General features: G+C 36.0%; 1 protein-coding gene across 1 annotated transcript; it reads right to left on the bottom strand.

The window, feature by feature from the left end:
* Positions 1 to 10834: 10834 nt before the first annotated feature.
* LOC112723818 (uncharacterized) lies at positions 10835 to 11182 on the bottom strand. Its single transcript, XM_025775220.1, has 2 exons — positions 11103 to 11182; positions 10835 to 10922 (listed from the first exon to the last, which is right to left on the bottom strand). The coding sequence occupies exons 1-2, from the start codon at positions 11180 to 11182 to the stop codon at positions 10835 to 10837; spliced, it is 168 nt and encodes a 55-aa protein (XP_025631005.1).
* Between the last annotated feature and the right edge of the window lie 328 nt (positions 11183 to 11510).

The following is an 11510-nucleotide window of genomic DNA, read 5'->3' as shown; positions in this document are numbered from 1 at the left end:
GAGAGCATGCACCTCTGAAAGGTTGCAGGTGCATTGCACAGACCAAAAGGCATCCTTCTGTAGGCAAATACTCCAAATGGAAACGTGAATTCTGTTTTCTCTTGGTCTTGAGGATCTACTGCAATTTGGTTGTAGCCTGAATAGCCATCCAAAAAGTAGTAATAGTCATGACCTGCTAGTCTCTCTAGCATCTGGTCTATGAATGGTAAAGGAAAATGATCCTTTCTGGTGGCTGTATTGAGCCTTATGTAGTCATTACACATACGCCACCCTGTAACTGTTCTTGTAGGAACCAGTTCGTTCTTTTTATTATGAACCACTGTCATTCCTCCCTTCTTAGGGACAACATAGACAGGGCTCACCCAGGGGCTATCAGAAATAGGATAAATAATCCCAACCTCTAGTAACTTAGTGACCTCTTTCTACACCACTTCCTTCATGGCTGGATTTAGCCGCCTCTGTGGTTGAACCACTGGCTTAGCGTCATCCTCCAATAGGATCTTGTGCATGCATCTTGCTGGGCTAATGCCCTTAAGATCACTTATGGACCACCCAAGAGCTGTCTTGTGTGTCCTCCGCAGCTGAATTAGTGCTTTCTCTTCCTGTGGATTTAAAGCAGAGCTTATGATCACCGAAAAAGTGTCACCTTCTCCCAGAAATACATATTTCAGGGATGGTGGTAGTGATTTGAGCTCGGGTTTAGGAGGTTTATCCTCTTCCTGAAGAATTTTCAGAGGTTCTTTTATTTCCTCTGCTTCCTCCAGATCAGGCTGAACATCTTTAAAGATGTCCTCTAACTCTGTTTCGAGACTCTCAGTCATATTGATCTCTTCCACCAAGGAGTCAATAATATCAACGCTCATGCAGTCATTTGATGTGTCTGGATGCTGCATAGCTTTGACAACATTTAACTTGAACTCATCTTCATTGACTCTCAGGGTCACTTTCCCTTTTTGGACATCAATGAGAGTTCATCCAGTTGCTAGGATGGGTCTTCCTAGAATGAGAGTTGCACTCTTGTGCTCCTCCATTTCCAGCACTACAAAGTCAGTGGGAAAGGCAAATGGCCCAACCTTGACAATCATGTCTTCAATTATGTCTGATGGGTATTTAATGGAGCCATCAGCAATTTGAAGACATATCCGGGTTGGTTTGACCTCTTCAGTCAAGCCAAGCTTTCTGATAGTAGATGCAGGGATTAGATTGATACTTGCCCCAAGGTCACATAGAGCTGTCTTGGTACAAGTACCCTCTAATGTGCACGGTATCAAAAAGCTTCCTGGATCTTTAAGCTTCTCTGGTAAGCTTTTCAGAATGACTGCACTGCATTCTTCAGTGAGAAAAACTTTTTTAGTTTCTCTCCAATCCTTCTTATGACTTAAGATCTCTTTCATGAACTTAGCATAAGAGGGTATTTGCTCAAGTGCCTCTGCAAACGGGATCTTTATTTCAAGAGTCCTGAGATAGTCTAAAAAGCGAGCAAATTGTTTATCCTGCTCCGCTTGGCGGAGTTTCTAAGGATAAGGCATCTTGGCTTTATATTCTTCAACCTTAGTTGCTGCAGGTTTATTCCCTACAGAGGTGGTTGGAGAGGCCTTCTTAGAGGGGTTACTATCAGCACTTGCAGGTGTCTGATCCCACATTGGCGTTTGAACGCCAGGATTGGGTGCTGGATGGGTGTTTAATGCCAGCTTCCCACCTTTTTCTGGCGTTTGAACGCTAGAGCTGGGCAAGGAATGGGCGTTCAACGCCAAATTTTCTTCCTTTTCTGACGTTTGAACACCAGAAGTGGGCATCCACTGGGCGTTTGACGCCAATCTTTCACCCTTTTCTGGCGTTTGAATGCCAGAATTATTCCTCTCTGGGCTCTTGCTGCCCTCAGAGAGATTTTGGGCAGTGGTTTGGTCATCCTCTGTCAGTTGTTCCTTTCTTGGCTTTCTGCTACTTTGAGTTGATTTATTCAATGTCTTCCCACTCCTTAGTTGGACAGCTTGGCATTCTTCTGTTATCTGTTTAGATAGCTGTTGTCTTGTCTGATTCAATTGTGCTTCCATATTCTTGTTAGCATTTTTATTGTCTTGGAGCATCTCTTTAAATTCTGCCAATTATTTTGTCATAAGGAGTAATTGTTGATTAAGCTCAATAATCTGTTCTTGAGGATTAGAATCAGTAGTTACTGCCCTGGCCTCTTCCTTTATGTAGGACTCACTGCTAGAGTACAAATGTTGATTTCTAGCAACCGTATCTATGAGTTCTTGAGCCTCTTCAATCGTCTTCCTCATGTGTATAGATCTATCAGCTGAGTGGTCTAGAGACATCTAAGCTTTTTCTGTAAGCCCATAGTAGAAGATGTCTAACTGTACCCACTCTGAAAACATTTCAGAGGGGCATTTCCTTAGCATCCCTCTGTACCTCTCCCAGGCATTATAAATGGATTCATGATCCTCTTGTTTAAAGCCTTGGATATCTAGCCTTAGCTGTGTCATCCTTTTTGGAGGGTAAAATTGATTCTGAAATTTGTCTGATAACTGTCTCCATGTTTTTATGTTTGCTGTGGATTGGTTATTTAACCACCTCTTAGCTTGATCTTTTACAGCAAATGGAAACAATAATAATCTATAGACATCCTGATTCACTTCTTTATCACGTACTGTGTCAGCAATTTGTAAGAACTGTGCCAGAAACTCAGTAGGTTCTTCCTGTGGAAGACCGGAATACTGGCAATTTTGCTGCACCATGATAATGAACTGAGGATTTAGCTCAAAACTGCTTGCTTTGATGGGAGGTATACAGATGCTACTCCCATACGCAACTGTAATGGGGTTAGGATATGACCCCAGAGTCCTTCTGGACTGTTCATTTCCACTTATGTCCATGATGGAGAAAAGAAAATTGATATTAATTGCAAATAAATTATATTTTAATTTTTTTATTTTATTTAATTAAAAGTAACCGAATAAAATAAAATAAAATAAGTGAAAGATAAAATTTTCGAAAATTAGAAGAAAATGAAATAAAAGCAAATTGAAAACTAATTAATTAATTAATTAAAAAAATTTTGGAATTAGCAATCAAAACGATATGATTGAAAATTATTTTAAAAAAGATATGACTGAGAATATATTATTGTAATTTATTAAAAAAATATTATTGAAAAGATATGATTGAAGAAATTAAAAAGATTTGATTTTTGAAAAAGATTTGAAAAGATCAATTTTTGAAATTAGAATTTTGACTTGACTAAAAAAAAGATATGATTTTGAAAATCTTTGACTAATTTTAATGCAAAATTTCGAAATTTATGAGTAAAATAAGAAAAAGATATTTTTTTATTTTTGAATTTTAATGAGAAAAGAGAAAAACAACAAAATGACACTAAACTTAGAAATTTTAGATCAAAACAAAGAGAACAAACAAGAAAACTTTGAATGTCAAGATGAACACCAAGAATACTTTGAAGATCAAGATGAACACCAAGAACGAATTTTTGAAAAATTTTTAAGTAAATAAAAGCATAAGGTACACCAAACTTAAAATTTTTAGAAAATCAAACACAATTTTCGAAAATTTAAAGGAAAACACAAAGAAGACACCAAACTTAGAATTTTTAAAGATCAAGAAAGGACTAGGAACATGCAAATTCGAAAAATTAAAAGAAAATAAAAGCATGCAATTGACACCAAACTTAAAATATGAAACTAAACTCAAATAAAAGACTCTAAACCAACAAAAATAAATTATTCCTAATCTAAGCAACAAGATAAACCGTCAGTTGTCCGAATTCGAACAATCCCCGGCAACGGCGCCAAAAACTTGGTGCACGAAATTACAATCACACTTTTGCAATTCCACACAACTAACCAGCAAGTGCACTGGGTCGTCCAAGTAATACCTTACGTGAGTAAGGGTCGATCCCACGGAGATTGTTGGCTTGAAGTAAGCTATGGTTATCTTGTAACTCTTAGTCAGGATATCAATAATTCTCAGATTTAATTGTAAAAAGTAAAAGAGCATGAAATAAATACTTGTTTTGCAGTAATGGAGAACGGGTTGAGGTTTTGGAGATGCTCTATCTCCTGAATCTCTGCTTTCCTACTGTCTTCTTCTTCACGCATGCAAGGCTCCTTCCATGGCAAGCTGTATGTTGGTAGATCACCGTTGTCAATGGCTACCATCCGTCCTCCCAGTGAAAATGATCCAAATGCGCTGTCACCGCATGGCTAATCATCTGTCGGTTCTCACTCATGTTGGAATAGGATCCATTGATCATTTTGCGTCTATCACTACACCCAGCACTTGTGAGTTTGAAGCTCGTCACAGTCATCCCTTCCCAGATCCTACTCGGAATACCACAGACAAGGTTTAGACTTTCCGGATCTCAGGAATGGCCGCCAATAATTCTAGCCTATACCACGAAGGCTCCAATCTTAGATTAGAAACCCAAGAGATACACATTCAAGCTTAATTGCATGTAGAACAGAAGTGGTTGTCAGGCACGCATTCATAGGTAAGAATGATGATGAGTGTCATGGATCATCACATTCATCAGGTTGAAGTGCGAATGAATATCTTAGAATAGAAGCAAGCGTGATTGAATGGAAAACAGTAGTAATTGCATTAATTCATCAAAACACAGCAGAGCTCCTCACCCCAACCATGGGGTTTAGAGACTCATGCCATAGAGAATACAATATGAAATATGTAGAGTGTCATGAGGTACAAGATGAATCACTAAAAGTAGTTTTTATAATAAACTAGTGACCTAGGGTTACAGAAAATGAGTAAGCTAGAACAGTTAGTGTAGAAATCCACTTTCGAGGCCCACGTGGTGTGTGCTTGGGCTGAGCATTGAAGCTTTCATGTGTAGAGACCTTTCTTGGAGTTAAACGCCAGCTTTTGTGCCAGTTTGGGCGTTTAACTCCAGTTTTCATGCCAGTTCTGGCGTTTTGACGCCAAAATTTCTATGCTGACTTGGAACGCCGGTTTGGGCCATCAAATCTCGGGCAAAGTGTAGACTATTATATATTTCTGGAAAGCCCAGGATGTCTACTTTCCAACGCAATTGAGAGCGCACCAATTGGGCTTCTGTAGCTCCAGAAAATCCACTTCGAGTGCAGGGAGGTCAGAATCCAACAGCATCTGCAGTCTTTTTTCAGCCTCTGAATCAGATTTTTGCTCAGGTCCCTCAATTTCAGCCAGAAAATACCTAAAATCATAGAAAAACACACAAACTCATAGTAAAGTCCAGAAATGTGATTTTTATTTAAAAACTAATAAAAACATAATAAAAACTAACTAAAATATACTAAAAATATACTAAAAATAATGCCAAAAAGCGTATAAATTATCCGCTCATCAGTTGTGAGGATACGGGGTTTTGAAATCAAAGAACAAAAGATTGAAAGAACTTAAGAAATAAAAGAACTAAGATATGATCAAAAAGGGAATTGATGCGAGTAAAAGGAATATAAGATCAAAACTTAGTGAAAATGCTATAAATGCATAAAGAGCCTTGACTTGGGAATGAGGATCCAAGGAATCCTATCATCGTCATAACCACAACTATGGCAACTATGATGAGTCAATCTCACTTCGTCTACAGCTATCATTGAGGAGTAAGTCAAGCAAGCATAATTGACCTTAATCCATAAGTCCTAGCCTCCTAGCTAACTTACCAAATTAATTGTTAAAAAAGCTAGCGTCAATGGAAACAAGAGTCAACTAACTACCCAAGAATTGCCACTAAATGTCGGACATTATGACTCTAGTATCCTAGGAACTCAAATCCCAAGCCAAGGTGTGAAAATCTACTCAAAACTCATAATTGGCATTTTCTCAAACACCTTGTGGGCATAAAAGCAAAACATGAGAAATTGCAAAGGAAAATGAAAGCTATAACCAACTATTCACAATATCAACAATAAACATCCAAACAAGCAACTATAAATCATAAAGCACTAAATTCATCAATCAAAACTTCAAGAAACTAAAATTGGAAATATTAACAAAGTAACTTGAACCATAAGACAATAAAAGTAAAGTAATGTAATTAAAGAGAAATTAGAGAGAACTTACAAAAGAGTTGATCAACCCAAGATGAAAACTTGAAACTATAAAATGCTACAAAGGAAATGGAAATGAAACTCTAGGGGAGAAATGAAGAAAACTACCCTACACTACTCCTACTCCTAAAACTATGGAAAATTGTAAAAAAAAGTTCTAAGTCCTCATGAGAAGCCTGTCTTCATGTATGATCATTTCCCTTTGATACAGCATCACAAAAGGCTTCAGCAACTCTAAAAATTGGGCCAAGAGATCCCCAAAATCGTGAGCCACGTGCTTCATTAATGAAGTCCCGCGCAGGGACTTGTGCGTACGCACAAATGTGTGCATACCAACACTTGCTAAATCTTCACTTGTGCGTATGCACGGAAGGTTGTGCGTACACACACAAGCTGATTCTGCTCTTGTGCGCTTGCACAGAGTGTTGTACGCATGCACACTTCAGTATATGCTTCTTCTTTGTTTTCTTCATGTGTTCTCCCTTTTTACATGCTTCCTTCCACCTCTATCAACCCATTCTTGCCTAATTGTCCTGAAATCGCTCAAAAACATATCACGGCATCGAATAGAATAAAAGTGGGATTAAATTGCTTAATTTAGGCACAAAAATGCATACTTTCACATTTAGGTTCAATTTAGGGATAAAACACAAAAGTATGCTATTTTGGTGGTTAAGTGTGAGTTTATGTGATGAAATCCATTCAAATCAAGGCAAAAAATATCTTCAAATATGTACTCATCAGTCTCTCATACCATGCTCTAGGAGCTTGTCTTAAACCATAGAGAGCTTTTGATAGTTTGAAAACATGGTTAAGAAATTTTTTATTTTCAAAACCAGGTGGTTGTGCCATATACACTTCTCTATCTATTACACCATTTAAAAATGCACACTTCACATCTATTTGATATAATTTGAAACCACAATAAGCAGCATAAGCTAGAAGAAGTCTTATGGCTTCTATTCGGGCAACAGGGGCAAAGGATTCGTCAAAATATATTCCCTCTTCTTGGTCATATCTTTGTGCTACCAATCTTGCTTTATTTCTAGCAATGCTTCCATCTTCACCAAGCGTGTTCCAAAATATCCACTTGGTGCCGGTCACTTTCTTTCCACAAGGCTTTGGAACTAATGTCCACACTTGGTTTTTTTCAAACTCATGAAGCTCATCCTCCATTGCCTTTACCCAAGAAGGGTCATCAAGGGCTTCCTTGATATTTTGAGGCTCCAGTTGAGAGAGAAATGCAATGTTTATTTCTTCAATTGCTTTTCTAGTGGAGGAACGAGTTTTGTCACCTTGTGAAACATCCCCAATGACAAACTCCTGTGGATAATTCTTTAAGAATCTCCATTCCCGAGGTCTAGTTGACTTGGAGGCAGATTCAGTCACTAAGGGACTCAAGGAACTGATGGTTTTAGGATTTTCTCCAAATTCATGAGACAAAACAGAATTGTCTCGTGTTGGATTTTCAGCAGCTGCAGGTTCTGATTTAGTTTCTCAGAATTTTCACTTTCATGATTTTGGGCTTTTTCATCTTTTTGAAACTGATTTCCTGTATCACAATCTTTCAAAATGCTTTGAACCAAGTTAGTGTCACAAAATGTAACATGTATGGACTCCTCAATTATTCTAGCATCTTGATGATAAACTCTATATGCTTTACTATTTGTGGAGTATCCTACAAATAAACACTCATATGCCTTTGGATCAAATTTTTCCAAATTTTCTTTATTATTTAGAATAAAGCATTTGCATCCAAAGATATACAAGTAATTTAAATTTGGTGGGTAGCCTTTCCAAAGTTCATAAGGAGTTTTCTTCAAAAATTTCCTTATGATAGTTCTATTTAAAATGTGGCAAGCAATGTTAACCGCTTCAGCCCAAAGGAATTTTGGAACATTACTTTCACAAAGCATAGCTCTTGTCATTTCTTGAAAACTTCTGTTTCTTCTTTCCACAACACCATTTTGTTGTGGAGTTCTTGGACGAGAAGTTGTGTGATATTCCATATTCCTCACAAAAGGATTCAAATAATTAGTTTTCAAATTCAGTTCCATGATCACTTCTTATTGAGGTGATCTTTAAATCCTTTTCATTTGGAACTTTCTTGCTAAAATTTTCAAAAGCCGAAAAGGCTTCATTTTTGTGTGCAAGAAATAAAACCCACCCAAAACCTATAGTAGTCATCCACAATTACTAAACCATAGTGTTTACCACCTAAGCTTTGAGTTCTTGTTGGACCAAATAAATCAATATATAGCAGTTCAAGTAGTCTTTTAGTGGAGATGTCTTCCTTTGATTTAAATGAACTCTTAGTTTGTTTTCCCATTTGACAAGCATCACAAGTGATGTCTTTGTCAAATTTTATCAAAGGAAGACCTCTCACTAATCCTTTCTTGACAAGCTTGTTTATTTGAAACATACTAGCGTGGCCTAATCTCTTGTGACATAGCTACTTTTCAAATTCTTTAGAGTGAAAACAAGCTATATTTTGATCCTTTAGTTCACCAAGTGTGAGTCCATACACATTATCATAATGCTTAGCAATAAACAACACATCATTGGTCTTTTTATTTACAACACATCATTCCAATCTTTTAAAAATCACCAAATAACCCAAATCATACAATTGACTTATACTCAAAAGATTATGCCTCAAATCATTTACTAAAAAGACATCATCAATAAAAGTAGAATTATTATTACCTACTTTTCTAACAGCCACAATTTTACCTTTTCCATCATCTCCAAAGGTCACAAAACCTCCATCATACTTGTTTAGTTTGATGAAGAAGGTTGACTTTCCAGTCATGTGCCTAGAACACCCACTATCCAAGTACCACATATCTTTCTTTTTTTTGGATGCTAGGCAAATCTGCATAAGATTTTAATCAACCTTAGGTATCCAAATTAATTTGGATCCTTTGAAGTTAATCCACCTTGGTTGCCCAAGTGCATTAAAGTCACAAACAACATTGTAAACTTGGTCTCCTACTCTTCTTTTTTCAATGAAACATTGTGAGTAAAAGTGACACTACAAGAAAATGGAATATTTGTAACAAAAACTTTGTAACAAATTTAAAATTGTTACAAAAAATTAGTTTTTTGTAACAAAAATTAGTGATTGTTAGATAATAATAATGTTTTGTAACAACAATATAATTTGTTACAAAATATTTTGTTATTTTGTAATAATTTAATTTTTTTGTTACAAATTATATTGGCTTTTGTAACGAAACGATGTTTTGTTACAAAATTTTATAATATTTTGTAACAAAAGATCAAGTTGTTGCAAAATTTTAAAATATTTTGTAACAAAATAATCAATTTGTTTCAAAAACTCTAATTATTTTGTAACAAAAAATTAATTTTTCACGAAATTCAATATTGTTTGTAACAAATTATTTGTTTGTCAGAAAATACAAGAATTTTCGTAACTAGAAAAAATTATTTTGAAATATTTAAATCTTTAAGATAATTTTATTTTGTTTTAAAAATTTAATATTTTAAAATATTATTTGTATTAATTAATTATTTTTTATAAAAAAATTCAAGATTAAATGATTAATTTTTAAAAATAGTATATATTATTTTATATTTTTTTATACAACTAGTATATAATTTTTACTAATAACTAAGTCTTAAATATTGACTAAAAATTAATTTTTTAAATTAAATAAATTAATTATTAAATATAAATAAAATAGTTAAAATTAAAAAATAAAAACTCTAATTGTAATTCTCACTTTCACTATTCATGATTTTATTTTCAAAAATTTATTTATCAAAAAGTAATCAAATCAAAGCGATAAAATTTTAAATTTAAAATTAATTAAAATTTATATAATTTTCATAAATATTTAATACTCTATATTTAATTAAAATTACTAAATTTCAATTTATCCAAAAATTTTAATTTTATATTTTTTCCAAAAACAATTTCTAATTCTCAAATTAAAAATTCTAACTCTAATTTTGTTAAGTCACACAAAAAAATCTAATTTTATTCTAATCCTACTCACCCCCACTCACTCACCTTAACCCTAGCCGTCACACCCCCCTTTCCCTTGAATGCACTCACACAACACAAAAACACACACACACAGCAAGAGAAAGGGAAGAACGGGGAGGGAAAGAAAGGGGGAAGCTGGAATCAGAGAACAAGAGAAGGAGAGGGGAAAGAGGGAGGATGGCGCCGGCGGGCATCACTGCTGCCGCGCCGTCGTGTCGCTGTCAGGATGGAGGAGACGTTGAGCGAGAGGAAGAGCTCCGCGAGGAAGGAGCGCCGCTGTGCCTCCATCGCCACCGTCAGTTTGCGTTCTGCTGTCGCCGAGGGAAGCCGCCGCCGTCATCGTCTTCATCGCGAGCGGGTCGTTGCTAGCTTCCACCGCCGTCGCATCTCCCATCATGGACGACGCTGAGGACGCACAGGAGAGACAGACGCGTAGAGAGAGGAAGACAGAGGAAAAAGGAGGAGGCTCTGTTCGCCCTGCTGCGCCCAGTCGCCGTTCGTGGAGTCACCGTTCCTCTTTTCAATTCTTTCTTATTGCTATTGTTGTTGTTCTTGTGTTGTATACTGTGTTATGTTAAAGAATGCCACTTTGAAGTGGCGGTGCTCTAGAATAGTGCTTCTTCTATTTTTTCTTTATACATTATAGTGCTCCGGATTTCTTGTTATAATTTGAAGCTTTGTAATTTTTGTCCCATTGCTGTTAGTGTAAATGTAGTATTTTTTTCAGATTCATCTATTGATATCGATTACATAATGAACCCTATGTCTTCAAAATCACCGGTGGCTGTGACAAGCAAGGATTCCCAATGAAGCAAGGAGTGTTGACCCCTGGTCGTGTTCGTCTTTTGCTTCACAGAGGTATGATTATTCTAAAGATTAAAGGTTCCTTCCTTAGTTGACTATAAACTATTCAATAATACATGCCATTCATTTTGGCTTTGTCTTGCTATAAGTAGGGTGCACAATTCATAGTTTTCATTACCAAGTGTTTTTAGCTCTTTTGACTTACTTAATGTTGATTGCCATGCATCTGGGCAGGAACTCCTTGCTTCCATGGATATGGAAGGCGCAATGGAGAGCGTAGGAGAAAGTCTGTTCGCGGGTGCATTGTTAGCCCTGATCTCTCAGTTTTGAACTTGGTGATTGTGTTAGAAGCTTTCTCATGTCACATTTGAACATTTCTTGTTATCATTAGTGTTGAATTCTAATTTTGTTCTTTATTCTATTTGTGATGATCTTGCTGACATTGATGATTGGCTTATTCTGTAAGTTTTCTTAATTCCTTATTATTCTGTAAGGTTTCTAGCTAATGTTTAATTATTAATACGGGAAAGTGTTTTACTTTTATGCAGTATGTTCCTCACTTGGCATACAGTACCCTTGTATACTTGTATGTTCATTGATTCATTTGCAGTTTTTGTCATCAATATGTATTG

This window comes from Arachis hypogaea, chromosome 11 (genome assembly GCF_003086295.3).
Source record: "Arachis hypogaea cultivar Tifrunner chromosome 11, arahy.Tifrunner.gnm2.J5K5, whole genome shotgun sequence".
Lineage (NCBI taxonomy): Eukaryota > Viridiplantae > Streptophyta > Magnoliopsida > Fabales > Fabaceae > Arachis > Arachis hypogaea.
The sequence above is the reverse complement of the archived record's forward strand: the minus strand, read 5'-3'. Positions and strand labels throughout refer to the sequence as shown.